Source organism: Eretmochelys imbricata, chromosome 1, assembly GCF_965152235.1.
Source record: "Eretmochelys imbricata isolate rEreImb1 chromosome 1, rEreImb1.hap1, whole genome shotgun sequence".
NCBI classification, from domain to species: domain Eukaryota; kingdom Metazoa; phylum Chordata; order Testudines; family Cheloniidae; genus Eretmochelys; species Eretmochelys imbricata.
This window is the reverse complement of record NC_135572.1, coordinates 13,894,740-13,911,716: the sequence shown is the minus strand read 5'-3', so window position 1 is coordinate 13,911,716 and position 16,977 is coordinate 13,894,740. Positions and strand designations below refer to the sequence as shown.

Genomic DNA, 16,977 nt, shown 5'->3' with positions numbered 1-16,977 from the left:
CTCGTATAGAAGTGTAAAGGGGTAAAGCCAGGGAGTAAAGGTTAAAGGTAGGTGCGTAGATTGTAAGCTCATAGGGGCAGGGACCATCTCTTTGTTCTGTGATCGTACAGCATCAGCACCTAGCCCAGGCTTGTGACCGTGGATCCTAGACACTATGCTAATAATAAGAACAGCACGCTGATAGAATTGCGATGAGCATCCTCCACAAGCCTAAATACATAGATGCCTACATACAGAGATGGGGCCAGACCAAATCCCTGGATGTATGGAGATGTCTAGAGATCACTGGATCAAACACCCCCAGACTTTGCAATTAAAGGTATTTCCAGTGACTGTTGTCAAAGCAGCCCCTTCTGGATAGAGCTGGGTAAAGTTCTGCCTGTCTAGGTTCGTACGTCATGCTCACTACCCTAGCGGATGAACAGACTTGCAGCAGTTTCTTATCGCAGAGATCTTTGCAACCAGGTCCTTCCATTTTTATTTGCGCAGGATCCATGTCCCCTGTGCTTGGGTTTGAGTTGCAGGTTCTGGTGACCTCAGATCTCGGTGTGAAACAGAGTCCAAGCCAGGGGGGTTCACCTAGTTTCATTTTGAAACCATGCAGAGCTGCTAGCATCACATGATTTTGATGTAAAACTGTAGATCGTTTAAAACAGGGCCTGGATTCACTACAAAGGAGCCTCCTGCCTATCAGCAAGGTCCTCCTTGAACTTTACCTTTGTAATGAAATCCAGACACTAGGCAAGTTTCAGAGGGATTTGCACTTGAATGCAAGTGCCCAGCTTTGGTTACATGGTGGAGCCATGGTGGGAGCTGGGGAGGAAGAAGGAAATTGAGATTACATGGCTCAATCTACTACAACTGCAAATGTAGGGGATAATCCAAGTTTGTCATCATTAGCGATTTAGCATGAGTTATTTGCATCCCCACTATACTCCACACACAAAACCCTTCCACTTCTGTGTTAGCTGCTCCCTTCAGCTCTCTCTAGTGTGGACGCGGGCTAGTACATGGCTGACTAAGACCTGGTTTCTGGTCTTTCCTGGACAAGAGCCCAAACTGCAGAGTTTGGATCTGGATCCTGCACTCCCCCATAGTTCGGAGGTGCGTGGATCAGTGGATTTGGTTTGGTCTGTACAGTGATGGAAGAAGTACCCCGGCATTATTCTCTTACATTATGGAGTGTGCAGTGTCTCCAGTGAGCCAAGGACACTAGCCTCCAAACACACACCTGAGCCTGACATCGATAGCTAATACAGAATTGCTCAATGCTGCTGCTTTATTAACTAGTTATTGCTTTGCATTTATACTATATACATTACAGCATCTCTCCAGGGCTGGAGGTGCCAAGATTTTCAAAGATGACAAGTCATTTTGGGTGTCCAACTTGAGACAGGCCCAATTTGTAGAGGCAGGTGGGGAGCAGTTTGTGAAAATCAGGCCTCATTAAGGTGCTTTGAGTTGGGCCCCAAAAAACAGAGTGACCCCAAATCACTAGTTGCTTTTGAACATCTTGGCCCAATGTATGTAATTCCGTATGAGCGACAGCTTGATTAGAGAGGTTGAAGAGAGCTCAGAGGAGAGCAATGGGGCCCTGGGGAAAGGTTGAGAAGAGAATGATCAGTCTGGAGAGAAGACCGCTGCAGTGACACACAATAGCTACCTGCAAATATCAAACAGGATGTTTATAAAGGCCAGGCCCAATTATTTTTAGTAATCACTGAGGACAGAACAAGAAGTTTCCAGCATCAGCTGTTGCAGATGAAATGTAGCTTAAGCATTAGGGACAGGAGAACTTTATAGTTTGAAAGAATTAGACGGTGAAACGCGCTACCAAGGAGAGGCGTAGACTTCCAGCTCCGGAGATGTGCAAGGATAGTTCACCTTCTAATAGGGATAGCTTAAGACAGTGGCATTTACCTTGCACCACTCTGGGCTTCTTTGAGCCATCTCTGAACCGGGCGCATCAATACTGACTCTCCTACCTCGCTGGTGGGTTAATGTCTGGAAAGCACTTTGGGATCTTGAGAAGAAATGGATCTACATGATCCGGAGACTCTTTGCATAGTGTTCGTATCATCAACATGGGCTGCAGCTTCCTTTCCACCCTGCTGAAAGGAACCGCCCAGCCTGGAGCAGGGATTGTGCGAGCAGGGGCTGATGGCTGCCGGGGAGGATTATGCACTACCTGCTGCAGACATGTCCCATGCCTGGCTGAGAGGGAGCACATCGGATTGGCTTCTAGGAAGTGGCTGTTACTTGGCCTTTAGGGTAGAAACCACCTTAGCCTGTTGGGAATGGAAATTCTTTTATGCCGTGATCTGACCCTCTGACGCTGAGGGACAACATCTGTTCGCAGTTCCAGTCGTGAGACCAAAGAGGGAATGGAGAGACAGGAAGAATTGGGGAGAAAAGGAGGGGGATCGGGACGAGAAGAGTCCTGGGAAGGAGGGGAGGGAGAGATTGACGTTCGCTGGCCTTGTGCAAGGGCTGCGTTCACGCCACTACTGTGGATTCTCTGGCCATTCCCACGTGCTGTTGCCAGCTATTGAGCAGAGCGCAATATCCTATTCCTCGCCGTTGCCCCCCAAGCAGCCACGGAGGCAGCTAACGAGATCCACGGGCAAGCAAGCAGCAGTGCTCCCTTCAGCTGCGTCCTCCACCCTGACGTCCTTTTCACAGCAGACCAGCCATCCAGTTCAGTGACTGCAGATTCAAAGCATTGCCAGCTCTATGTCTGTGTGTACCAGGGCTCTAGATGCCACGTTGAGCTGAAACCCTTGTCCGTGACCAGGGCTCCCTCCATCCTTCTTCCCCTGATTTGTCCACTGGCCTTTCATTCCTCAGGAGCAATCAGTTATTCCCTCACTAGGGTGCAGGAGAGATTTCACGTTGTCACTCAGAAAAATGTAGCTGCCAGTCACCACTCTCAGGGCTGGTTGTCAGTGTTCAAGTTTCTTCACACAGCCCCGACATCGCTCCTGGTTCCATCCAGTCGCTCCTGATAACCCAATTGTCCATGGGCACCACACAGCTCTATTGGTGTTGCCAGCACCTCTGCTATTCCAGTCACTCTCCCAGTGGTAGGAAACGTGCATCATTATTTCGTCGAGCCTTCTCGAGAAAGCTCTGGCTAAGGAGAGCAGCTGCAGGAGTCCAAGGTTCAGCTTCAGAAAGTTGAAGCTAACTTTTTTCTTTTTTCATTGGAGCCGGCTGGATGCCAACCCCACACATGCAGTATAGCTCCTCTTTAAACATACGCGTCATGGGAATAGTCGCCATTTGAACTGGGATTTCTAGGAACGGCACATAAAAAAAAAATCACAATGTATAATAAGGATCCCAATATTACGGACGTCACTTAAGCCCCAATTTGAAACGCTGCCACCTCTGGGGTAAAATATAGCAACAGTTTACAGAGTAACAGCTGTGTTAGTCTGTATTCGCAAAAAGAAAAGGAGTACTCGTGGCACCTTAGAGACTAACCAATTTATTTGAGCATAAGCTTTCGTATGCTTTCGGAAACCCACAGTATGCATCCAATGAAGTGAGCTGTAGCTCACGAAAGCTCATGCTCAAATAAATTGGTTCGTCTCTAAGGTGCCACAAGTACTCCTTTTCTTTTAGCAACAGTTTAGTACAGGAAGTAGGGAGAAAAATCACTGTATCCAGCTAAAACTACAGAAGAAGCTTTAAAGAAGAAAAACGTAATTAGCAGAGCTTGAATTTGGCCAGGATGCCAGGGTTAATGCTGCTACTCACGTGAGAAGGGCTGCAGGATCTCAAATGGCCATGATTCGTTAAGGCCTCTTGTTCTATGGCTCATCACAAAGTGCCCCATGGGGCATCGAGTCAATGCCATCTCCCTGGCTTGCGCAGTAACAATGCCACTTCCTACAGCAGCTGTGGTTTCCGTTGCTGGTCTCCTGTCCTGGGACTTGCGGTGAATCTGACCTTGCTTAGTCTGTAAGGTTTTTTAGACACGATCACAGCCTCATTTTTGTTAACTTGCCACATGTAGGCCACTTGTTTTGACTCTTAGTAATTGACCTGTTTCTGCTGCCATCAGTTTGTCTGCCAGTGCTCTTCTTGATTATTTGCATACCCACAATCTGTCATCCTCAAGCCTTCAATGCCAATAGTTTAGCGGTCACCCTAACCTAATTATGGATGTGTTTTAACTGGCCGGCTGCTAATGAAAATAAGGGATCCAAGCCAGTCAGTTTCCCATGTCTTGTCTTTGTTACAGTAATATTTGCAGCAAATGGAATGATCTCACTGGTCCATGCACAAGTAAATACTGTTTTTGTGCCTCATACAGACCCAGACATCTGAGGTTTCCACAGTGAATTAAGCCAAGGGGCATTGCCAAAGCTGTCAGCGCACAGACACTGTGCAGACTACGGAAGAAGTGTAATTCACCCAGCAGGGGGTGGCGTTCCAGGCAAAATAGGAAGAATTTTTAACCAGTGCCTACAGGTAGTTAAACTGGTTGTCAGGTCAAGCACCAGGTAATCCTCTAGAGCGTCCTTAAAGTTCTTAGAGGCCAGCTGTGAAATCTGATTTATCACTAGCCACCTGACCAGGAAAGCTAAAGACCTCCCTCAAATTTTTTATCCTGAGCTCTGGATTAGTCCCTTTGGGGGTTTTAAAAATAACTCTGCTGAAAGGATCAAATGTTACCTATTAGGAAACAAGATGCTATTTACTTAAGCAAAAACATAAAGCAGTTGACAGAGCTTGCTACCACAAATGGCTTTTATTTCAGGATCTCTGAATTCTCAGTATTTCAGTTCTGTAAATAAAATAAGCTGTTGTTAGAGAGTAAAGCGATTGTTTGCAACGAGTTTAGATTGCTTGGTCTATTTAGCATGTCAAAGCGAAGGTTATTTGGGGGTGGTGGGAGGAGGTCTTGATCATGGTTTATAGCTTCCTACCTGGGGAGAAGATTTCAGATAGAAAACTGCTTTTAAATCTAGCAAGCAAAAAGCATAATAAGATCCAATGCTGGAAGCTGAAACTAGATAATTTCAGACTAGAAATAAAGTGCCCCTTTTTAAAGTGAGGGTAATTAGCCATTGGAACAATTCACCTAGGGATGTGGTGGATTCTCCATCACCTGATATCTTCAAATCAGGATAAACTGTCTTAAAAATGCACCCTAGTCCAACCACAGGAACTCTCTGGCTCTGGTAATGCAGGAGGTCAGACTAGATGATTGTGAGGTACTGTACATTAATGAGGGGGTGGCATATAAACACCCTAGATAGATAACCATAATGGCCTGAAAGTCTATGAACTGGGGAAGTGTTTGCTGCTTTTGTTTTTCACGGGATTAATACATCTAAACCACAAGTGTTGCCATTTCCAGAGAATATGCACTCGGTCACCTCCGTTGATTGAACCATCTCAGACTGTATCCAAAAAAATCAGAGACTGGAGCTCTGAACATTAATAACTAGACCAAATGAACATGCCTACGAAATCTTCCCCATTATCCCCAAACAGTCAAGCCCTCGGTCAGTGCCCTGCGAAAATAATGGGAACGGTGGCTTCTGAAACCTGAGTGGGAAACAGGATTCTTCTCCAGCCATGCAACCACTCATTTTTTCACTCCCTTCTGCTGCTGTCTTTTGCACGTACTCTCCAAACACTCCAGGAGTGTTGATTTAGGTGCAGTCCTCTGATGGGGCTGTTCAAAAGCTGATGATGATTATTTGAGTGCCCAGAAATGCATAAAATGCCTCCACAAAACACAAAAGACAGGACACAGTCCTTGCCCCGAGCATTGTACAAATTAAATTCAGATCGTCACAACAAGTGAGGGGCATAGACAGGAGGGGGGCAGGTGGATAAAGGTCGGAATAGTCACGTCGCTCAGTGACTCAGTGTAGCTGGCAATGTTCTTCATCAGACAGGGAATTATCAGCCACGCCCAAATCAGGCTTTAGCCCTTGCTTCTGGGCTCCATGTTGTGACCGTGGTTGCTGGAAGGGGTCACTCTGAGAATGCTCAATCTGGGCAAACTGTAAAGAATGGGGCAGACTATCCCCAAAACTGGTGGTTTATTCTAATAATTAGATTCACCAAGCCAGCAACAAAACAGCTTCTGCAATACCTTACTGTTTACCCAAAAAGCCAGAAATACAGCTCCCCTAAAGCAATCCAGCCCTGGGCTCCCATCCAGACAGCCAAGTCAAATCTGGTGAGGATTATTTAAAATCTTATTCACCATATATAAAGTTCTATCGATCCCAAGAAATCGGACACATACCCACCAGGTCAATGAATATTTCAGATCTCACCCAAATATACGCTTACAGCCAATTCTTATTAATTAATCTAAGATTTATTAAAAAGAAAAAGTTCTTGTGAATAAAAGATCATTATACCTACAGATATGAATAAAGTTCTTAGGTCAGTTTCATAGCAGAGATGGTGAGCTGCTGACTTGTAAAAGTTCTTGCAGAATCAATTTAATAGGTTACTGTCCATGTATAGAGTTTGTTCAAATTCTTGTTCAAAACAGGTAATCATCAAGTGATGGATTACTTGATGATTACCTGTTCTGTTCATTCCCTCTGGGGCACCTGGCATTGACCACTGTCAGAAGACAGGATACTGGGCTAGATGGACCTCTGGTCTGACCCAGTATGGCCGTTTTTATGTTCCATGAGAATGTGCAGGGTAATCCAAAAGACCTCAGTCTTGTGACTTAAACTTCCCCTGATAAAGTTCAAGCAGATCTGAGATGACAGGATCAGGTCCTAGAGTTCTTTTATAGAACTCTGTGAGGCTACGATAGCCTCCTGACAGCCGATAACACAGCAGGCATTCCTTGGACAATGAATACATAATATATATTGTTGCTTTGAAGTAAACCTCCTATTTCCTATGTATACACAGGTAATTAATTGCATTGATTAGCATAAAGTAATTACCCTTTCAAGCAGTTCATAGACAGTTTACTACAAACTTCAAAGAGAAATATAGACTATGATGTTATTACACTCAAGTTTCATCTAAAACTTCAAAAACAGACTCCAACGAGAGACTGCTGAATTGGAATTAATTTGCAAACTGGATACAATTAACTTAGGCTTGAATAGAGACTGGGAGTGGATGGATCATTACACAAAGTAAAGCTATTTCCCCATGTTTATTTCCCCCCCCCCTTCCTCAGACGTTCTTGTCAACTGCTGGAAATGGCCCACCTTGATTATTCCCCCCCCCCCCCAGCTCTCCTGCTGGTAATAGCTCACCTTAAGTGATCACTCTGGTTACAGTGTGTATGGTTTCAGAGTAACAGCAGTGTTAGTCTGTATTCGCAAAAAGAAAAGGAGTACTTGTGGCACCTTAGAGACTAACCAATTTATTTGAGCATGAGCTTTCGTGAGCTACAGCTCACTTCATCGGATGCATGCATCCGATGAAGTGAGCTGTAGCTCACGAAAGCTCATGCTCAAATAAATTGGTTAGTCTCTAAGGTGCCACAAGTACTCCTTTTCTTTTATCTAAATGTTAATGTGCCTTTTTGATCTCTGAGTCAACAGAATATAGTAACAGACAGCAACAGAAGTTTAGCGTCTCCCAGCTGATTAGATCACATTGTTAACAGCTAACAAGATATAGGTAATCACAGGCAAATACAATTAGTATTTACTTCTAATTCTCTATTAGAGAACCCTTGTCCATTTAACATGGCTTTGAAAACTATCTACAAGAAATGACCCTTTTATCACTTCAATACTTTTCTAAAATGTCCTTTAAAGGTTGATTTTAGGACACTTAGCCTGCTGGTTGCTTAACACTAGCTGCCTCAGTGTCACACGTATATTGTCCAGACAACCAACCAACTCACAAAACTTCCAGCTAGGGCTTTCTACCCAGTCACAACTCCCAGGTCTTCCCACCTGGCACCTCCCTTCAGGAGAGTCTCTTTTCCTGCAGCTCCTCTCTGCAGTCCCCCAGCCCCTTTATAGGGAACATCTGTCCCATTCACAGCTGCATCTAGCACTCTCGCAGGTCCGAGAGCCCAGCCCAGGGATTTGAAAGGAGGGGATGGTGAGCTGGCAAGCCGAGTCCGAGCAGTGTGTGTTAGAATCAATCATAGAATCATAGACTATCAGGGTTGGAAGGGACCTCAGGAGGTCATCTAGTCCAACCCCCTGCTCGAAGCAGGACCAATCCCCAACTAAATCATCCCAGCCAGGGCTTTGTCAAGCCTGACCTTAAAAACGTCTAAGGAAGGAGATTCTACCACCCCCCTAGGTAACCCATTGCAGTGCTTCACCAGTGTTAGTTCAGAACACCAGCTGTGCTTGATCCCCTGGCCTGGCCTCTCCATTTAAACCTGTCTCTGAGCACTCACTGGTGCCAGTCCTCACAGCCCCTCTCAAAGCATGACTGCAATGGCTTCCACCACTCCCCACTTTATTCCCCATCTCTTTTCTCATCCTCGGGCTTGGGGTCTCCTTCATACCCCAGTTCAGCCAGCCAGGGCTCCGCCTCTCATGTTAGATCCCACACTCCACTCCCAAAGCATTTCATGCTATGAGCAGCTAGCCTCCGGCTCGCTCCTGGCTGAAGTGCTTGGTGGGTTGTTTGCCACAAGCTATTAAGAGAATAAGGGGACCATTCTGTGGAGGCCTGAATCAAAGTTTCCACTACTTTTCTCCCAAGAACTTCATCCAACTTTTCTTCCCCTTCCTATAGAGTTTGCCTGTTCCGGAGCCCACACGCACTGTGAAGCTGCCTGTCTGCCGGCTTCTGGGTCCGCTGTTCTCTCTCTCTTCCAAACCCCTCCTTAATTTTGTTTACATGCTGCAGCTGCACTTCCCAGGCAGCCGGGTTTCATTCGCTTAGCGCCCTCCAGTGGGGTTTTGCCTCTGAATTTTAATTTGCTCCGCCTTGGCCGCGCCCCTCCTCTTAAAGGGGCATGGGTAATTTTGTTGTATGTATTTTAAAAGCAATGTCAGTTCTTCCTTTTGTGTTTTAAATCTGTCCCTACGCTCTCCCTGTTCTCCCCTTCCATTGCATGAAGGAGCCCAGTAAAACAGCCAGCTTGAACTAAGTTTTAATATGTGCTCTGTTCATGGGCTCCATTGGAGGGCTTGATCTACCTCTCAGTGACACTCGAGTAGGCTAGGAATAGCTCCCCTGAAGTCACTGGAATGACACGGGTGTAAAACTGAGCAAGTAAGAGGAGGGTCAGGCCTTGTAATCTCCCCTTCGTCCCTTAGGGCCTGATCTTCCAGATTGCTGAGTGCCCTCCACTCCCACCTACCTCAGTGTGGATCCACAGCATGCAGTCCCTCCCCAGGGGCGCTTGGCACCTGACAGGATCAGGCCCTACCTCCAGTAGCCATCCCCGCTTTAAGGGACCAAGTGAGGTTGACTGTAAAAGGTGCCAGGGATCTTGCCATCAGCTAGGAATGGATCCATAAATCTGTACGTTCTGCTTCGATGTGGTCAGGAGCCAAAGGAGAGCAGATGCCTGAAAGCCAGACGGGCATATCCCCCAGAGCAATTCCCCGTCTAGAGGGGTTCGCGCTTCCCTCTGAAAGCCCAGTGCCAGGCATTGCATTGGCCCAAGCCAGCTCTTACTGCTCTTTGCCAAGTGGCTGGCAGATTGGTTGATCGCTGGAGACCCCCGTGCCCCTTGGCAAACTGTTAGCGGGGGGAGAAGCAGCATCCAGTTCGATGGCTGGTTCACGGGAAGAGCTGCAAGGAGGACGCAGCACCAGCCGTTGATAAAAGGCAGAACAGCTCCTGGCGGGGAGCCCGCTGCACAAGCAGGGATGTTAGGGAACCTGCCGAAATGCTGACGGAGTGGGAGGGGAAGCTGAATGGCGACAGAAAGCATGCACACACCGCAGCCAGATCGATCTCTGTCCAGACAGCCTCCCTCCAGCCTGGGAGAGCGTGCCTCCCACTGCTACAGATCGCACATCCCCAAGGAGTGGCCAGGCTTGCTGCCATCCCCAGCACTGCCGTCTGCCCTGATGGATGCCCGTGGGCGGCATTAAATTAACTCCAAGTACTCATCCTCCGGAGTGTTTTCATTCATATCCGGCCAATTAACCAGCAGGTTTTATTTGCTTTAAATGACTAACGTTCTGACAGCCGGCAGAGCAATGAAACCAGTCGCCCCTTCTGCTCAGCGTCACTCTTCTCCTCCACCCTGTGCTCTGCGAGCGCCTGGCTTTATTCTGCAGCAGCTTGGCCCGGGCAGTTCTTCAGGTGGCACAAATCAAGGTGGGGCTGGCCCACGGCAAATGTGTCCGAGCAGGTCTGAGCTGGCCTTGCTGGGCAAGACACTGCCATGATCGCCCAGTTGGTGTTATCTCCTGTTTGGGTGAGAGCAGCCCCTGGGGAGACTCAGTCCCCAGGAGGGTTTCAATGAGACCACTAAGGGGGAGTATGATAGTCTATAAAATCATGACTGGTGTGGAGAAAGTAAATAAGGAAGTGTTATTTACTCCTTTTCATAACACAAGAACTAGGGGCCACCCAAAGAAATTGATAGGCAGCAGATTTAAAACAAACAAAAGGAAGTATTTCTTCACACAACGCACAGTCAACCTGTGGAACTCCTTGCCAGAAGATGTGGTGAAGGCCAAGACTATAAGAGGGTTCAAAAAATAACTAGATAAGTTCATGGATAATAGGTGCATCAATGGCTATTAGCCAGGATGGGAAGCGATGGTATCCCTAGCCTCTGTTTGTCAGAAGCTGGGAATGGGCGACTGGTGATGATTACCTGTTCCATACTCTTAATCCATACCCTGTAAATTAGTGGTTAATCATATTTTAGCTATTGTGTCCACTGCTGGACATTTGACTTCAGTAATGAAGCAGATTGGTTTGTTACGTATGAAAGTAAACACCTGTCTCACGACTGGCTAGGAGCAGTCATGAAATAGGCCTGCAAGATGTTGTCTGTCTTTTCAGAAAATTGTCTAATGCAGTGAATCTACTCTGATGGTATTTAACAGTACTTTATGTGTTCAGCCATCAACGGATCCCTGCAACACCCCAGATGGTAATTGCAATTGGTTCCAGCTGAGTTCTGTGAAAATGTAATCACCTTTGTGATGATCCAATCATACAACATATGTAAATCTTTGTTTCCTGATTGGCTTATGAGAGATGTGTAATATTGTTGGTGTTTTTCCTGGAGCCTTCAGCTCCCCATTGGAACATCAGAAAGGGGCAGCTGGACTTTTTAAAAAAGTGTGTAATCGTAATGGAGATATTTCTGTCTGCTTCTGATGAAGACAGTCACAAAGTAGGGAGCAATATATGCAACATAATGGCGTTGTGTGAGCAGCAAGATGCTGGAGGGCTGGACTTTGAGGGAGACCAGACCTGTCCACAATAGCGAGAAGGGCTGCAGGAAATGACTGGCAAAACCCTCTCTGTAATCGTCCTTTGAATTTTTCTCACTATGGGATGTCCCCTTTGGAAGGGTCTCAGCCCATGCTCTTCTGAGAGCTTGTTGCTTGGTTCCCATACAGGGCAAAGCCAACAGTCTTTCACAAAGGCAAATGATCTCATTCCCTGTGATACCCTGCCAGCTGCAACTGTGGGTTTGCTCACTCAAAGGTCCTGTCTACTGGCCTGCCGCTGACCGCTGCTGTCAGCTCTTGGTATTGGAAATGCTTGGCCCACTCGTACTGATGGCACAAAACTATCTTCAGTACCATTCCAGAAAGCACGACTGAGACTTGGTGCCACCATGTCTATAATGGCGCCAGGATATCTGCCTCCGCCGCACTAGCAGATAATTATTGGCCAGCATAGGCTCAGCAGGGCCCATCACAGCCCGCCAGGTTCATAAGTAGCCTCAAATCCCCTAGGGAAGTTCTGCCAAGCTTTCCCGCCATAGCTAACACTGGCTGAGCTGCTCGCATCGTTGGGAGCACTAGTGCAGAGGGGATCCCACTGCTAACCCCAAAGGGATCTTACTGCTGACTCCAGTGTTTTAAGTGTTATCTCATCTAATCCTGCACAGAGCATATCTGATCAGTCTATCCACATATTTATTCAAGTGACACCATTATAGGACCTAATCACATTAGCCGCGCCATCAGGGGCTCGTTCACCTGCACATCTACCAATGTGATATATGCCATCATGTGCCAGCAGTGCCCCTGTGCCATGTACATCGGCCAAACCAGACAGTCTCTATGCAAAAGAATAAATGGACACAAATCTCACATCAGGAATCATAACATTCAAAAACCGGTGGGAGAACACTTCAACCTCTCTGGCCACTCAGTAAAAGATTTACGGGTGGCAATTTTGCAACAGAAAAGCTTCAAAAACAGACTCCAGGGAGAAACTGCTGAGCTTGAATTAATATGCAAACTAGATACCATTATCCTGGGTTTGAATAGAGACTGGGAGTGGCTGGGTCATTACACATATTGAATCTATTTCCCCAAGTTAAGTGTCCTCACACCTTCTTGTCAACTGTCTAAATGGGCCATCTTGATCATCACTACAAAAGTTTTTTTTTTTTTCTCCTCCTTCTGATAATAGCTTATCTTAACTAATTAGCCTCTCACAGTTTGTATGGTAACTTCTAACTTATCTGTATGTGTATATATATATCTTACTATATGTTCCATTCTGTGCATCTGTAGCTTATGTTCCGATAAATTTGTTAGTCTCTAAGGTGCCACAAGTACTCCTGTTCTTTTTGCGGAGGTTATTGAAAACAATTTACCTCCCTCCTTGTAACAACCTTTTATGTACTCGAAAACTGTCATCATGTCCCCTCTCAGTCTTCTCTTCTCCAGACTAAACAAACCCCATGTTTTCAATCTTCCCTCCTAGCTCATGTTTTCTAGACCTTTATCATTTTTGTTGCTCAGTGCACTGTTTTGGGTACCTTAACTTTTTTCAATATTTCTTCCGCTAGGACCTTCTGAAGCACACGCCCGTGGACCACCCCGACCACCCCTTCCTAATAGACGCCCAGAGGAACATCAAGCAAGTGGCCGAGAAGATAAACAAAGGGATGAAGAGCGCCGAGGAGGTGGAGAGGAACGCCAGGATAGTGCAGGAGATCGAGTCCCACATCGAAGGGATGGAGGATGTACGTATGCAATGCAGCGCTCCAGGCAAACCACTGGCTACCCGCATCCTTTGTCTGGAGAGGGCAGTGGCCCCGGGTAGCATTCTCAGGGGCACGAGCTAGAGGCCGGTTAAAAAGGTAGCCCTAGCTAGGCGTCCATTGGTTGGGCGAGTGGCTGAGCTGTGGTAGCTGAGAGTTCCGGCCCAGCGCTGCGTCGGGGGACACAAGCCCCTTCGAACCTCGTTTCTCTGTCTCTCAATCCTGCACTGATTGTTTCAGCCCCTGATTCGCCCTGCCATGAGATGGGGCCCAGGCCGCACCCCAGTCCGAACACACCCAGGCTTTGGGACCTTGTGGATCTGGACTAGAACGCGACGGCTGTTCCCTAACTCTGCAAGGGGCTGAAGCGAAACCCCAGATCTGAACTTCTTTGAACCCTGCTGGAGTTTAGTTCTGAGTCTGAATTTCACAACTAACTGCTAGCCCTGGGGAAGGGGTAATTTGACACCAGTGGCTTTACCCAGAGTATCCGGCCAAGCTGGCCCCTGTCGGTTTCTCCAGAAACTCAGATACTCCTGTCTGGTTTCTCCTAAGACAGCTCCTATCTGTTGTCTCTGGGCCACCCCAGTCCAACCCTGCTTCTCTCAATCTAGCCTGATTTCTCCTCTTTGTGGCTAGGCCTTCATGCTCCTCGCCTACAGGGAGGGTTTGAGGAGCAATTCAGTCATGTTCATAAAGGTGAGCCCCTCTGTTGGAAGATGGTCCCGGAGCACAGAGGAGTACTTAAAACCCTGCTGCTGCTGTGATGTCCTGAATCAATCCCTTCCATGTTAACAGCAAGGGCCTTGTCCGCATTATCATGCCCGCTCCGATGTTAGCACTGAGACCGACAGAACACGTGGCGCCTCCCACAACTCTTTTTGTTTCTGTCCTTGCAGCTCCAGGCCCCGCTCCAGAGGTTCCTACGCCAGGAGATGGTGGTGGAAGTGGTAAGAGCCGCCCTCCCCGTCTACCATCACTGCCCCTCGTCCCCGCCTGCCCCTTCCATGCGCGCCTGGCCTCATGACTCGGAGACGTGACCTCTCTCAGAGGCAATGGGAGCTTTCAAGGTCATCTTCCAGGCTTGCTGAGCGCTTGCAGCGACGTGTGCAGAGCAGAGAGCCAAGTGCAGTACACAAGGCTCCCAGAGGGTAGATCTCCCCTGAATCGCCAGACCCTGGAGTCAAGTGCACCTTGGTGCTTTATACAGCCAGTGAATAATAATTGCAAGGCCTGGAGTTTGGGGAGGGAGCTCTGTGGCTGTTGCTGAGCTTGTTTCTGCCATGTAGGGTGTTCCCTTCTGCAATGTAGTGACAGTCTCCACCAGAGCACAGACCCTGTTTAGCCGCAGAACAGGTACAGCAAAGGCAACGCAAGCACCCTGGGGCTGCTTTTCCTGTGACTTTCTGGAAGGGGAAATCTGCTTTGGTCAGCGAACTGAATCTATCAAAGGTACATCTATGGTCCCTATCACCACAGTAGCTAAGCACCTCACAATCTATTTAGCATCAGGACACCCCTGTGTGGTAGGACAGTGCAATTGGCTCCATTTTACAGATAGCCACCTGTGACACAGAGAGACTTGCCTAAGGTCACCCCAGAAGCCTGTGGCAGAGCAGGGAATTGAACCCAGGTCTTTTTCAAGGCCTAGGTGAATGCCTTAACTCCTGCGCCATCCTGCCTCTCTGATGCCAAGTGATGCTGGCAACACGGTTTACAGGTGCCAGTTTATTGTGCGATGGGTGGCTTTCAGGTAGGTATGTGCCGGGGCCCAGCATGAGAACTGGGATGGGCAGGTGGAATGGAATATGAAAAGAAGATTCAAGCATTCTAAACTTCTAGAAGGCAGAACACTGGGGGCCTGGGCCAGATTCCATATAAGTCAGAGAAGAGATTCCCATTGATTTTAAGGGGGTTTGATTGTGCACTGATTTTGCTAACAGTGTCCTTCTCAGCAAGTAAAACCACATCATTCATGCAAACAAATCAGACTTTATATGGGGGTTCTGTTTATAGAGGGTTAATAGACATTAATAAATGGTTAATCAGTTGTTTTAGATTGTTATTGGGTCCAACCTGGTGCAGATTTTTAGCAGTGTGGATGATTAACCATTGGAAGGGTGGAAAGTCTTTAAATCCAGACTGGATATCTTTTTTAAAGAGGTACTGTAGCTCAAACAGAAGTTGTGGGCATGATGTAGAAATTACTGTGTGACTTTCTCTGGCTGGCGTTATGCAGGAGGTCAGACTAGATGATCCCTTCTGGCTTTCAAATCCATATATCAGTAGGTCATGTGGTTCTTGTAACCATGGTTTATGGCCATCTATAGCCCCTTCTAGCCATTCATAACGTATGCCACTCATGTCTGTCACATGCTTAGAACATTGATTGATCATTTATTAACCTTTTATAGACCACTTATAAATGGAACCTTAATACCACGTGTCTCCCAAGCACCTGTAACATGTCAGGTTTTAATCCCTTTTCTTCTCAGGTTATCAACTTTGGTACAAGGGATTTGTTATGGATTAGTTCCCCATGGGGCACTCTGTCATACCTTAAACCCCTCCAAGATAATCCAGGGCACTGTGACTGTGGACTGGTGTCCCAAGGGAAGTGATTAAAGTTGCACCACTTGAGATACTGGGAGTTCAGTTAGACAAGGCACTTGAAGGAATGGCTGCCCTTCCGGAAGAGATGCATTAGCCAAACACAAATCATTAGGCTCAGTATAGGGGAAAGTGGGTGACATGTAATGCCCTGTGACATATAGGAGGTTGGACATAGATGATCTGACGATCCCTTCTGGCATTACACTCTTCGAATCTATAAATTATACCATAAAGCCCTGAGCAGGTGGGGATGGGCTGGGAGAGCTAGAGAGAAGTTTTGTCCCCCTGATTTCTGTCATTCGCTGACTCCAGTTGCTGTGGAGGAGTGTGGTCTATTTAAAGTGCTACAAAACCACAGAGAGAAACCTGAAACCTTCATTCATCTAGCGCACGCGGCCGCTTTCAAAAGAAGCATGTTCACTGCCTCCTTCTCGCCCTTATGCAATGAAACCCAGGGGTTTTCAAACAAGAGAAAGGCAAGCTTGCTTTTGCATTTCCCAGTCAAGTATTCTGTGGGCTGTTTCCATAACAACGCAGCACCAGCCTGCCAGTGCTGATCAAAATACATAGGCCCCTTTTCACCAGATGCGTTAGCCCTGCTCCACCAGCTATGACCCAAGGTCATTTGGATTTGCCAAGGAGAGAGAGCATGTGAGTTTGTACGGACACGGTTCTCGGGGCACATCCTGGGAGCTCAGCCCCAGAAATCTGGGAGGAACCACAGGCAGGGCAAGCAGGAAAGACACAGGTTATTCAGAACAATGAAAAAGGTTTATTGCCATGGGTAAGTGGGGTGAGAAACTGGTCAAAAGCAGAGAGAGAATGGTCAAGAATAGAGTTCAAATAACTCAGTGCAAACAATATTAGCCGTTGCTTCGGCCCCGTTTTACCCTTCACGAGCTGCTCCCAGGTTAATTCCACTTCTTGTCAGTCACAGATGCCAAATAGATTTTTCAAACCAATTTTGGTTCATGAACCGTTAATTTCGTACGTTGCTGCCATTGGTAGAGTCTCATTAGTTACTTAAGTCACATGATATTATTTCTTCACTGCCCCAACAGAACAACTGACATTTTCTAAGCAGTAGAACAAGAAGTCACAAATCTCAGTGAAATCTTCCAACAATACTAGTTTGTGCTGTGATCGGAGGAACTGTCAGGATTTGCCAGCGTTTTCGGCAATGCCCGGCGACCATCCAAAGACTCAAGATGACCCACAAATGACAGCAAACAGTGGTGTCT

General features: G+C 47.1%; 1 protein-coding gene across 1 annotated transcript in view; it reads left to right on the top strand.

The window, feature by feature from the left end:
* Positions 1–16,977, top strand: part of ARHGEF17 (Rho guanine nucleotide exchange factor 17) — a 235,461-nt gene that overhangs the window by 192,643 nt on the left and 25,841 nt on the right. Inside the window, exons 8-9 of the mRNA XM_077808016.1 lie at positions 12,929–13,105; positions 14,023–14,073. Coding sequence (XP_077664142.1) covers positions 12,929–13,105; positions 14,023–14,073 — 228 coding nt within the window. The remainder of the gene's footprint in view (positions 1–12,928; positions 13,106–14,022; positions 14,074–16,977) is intronic.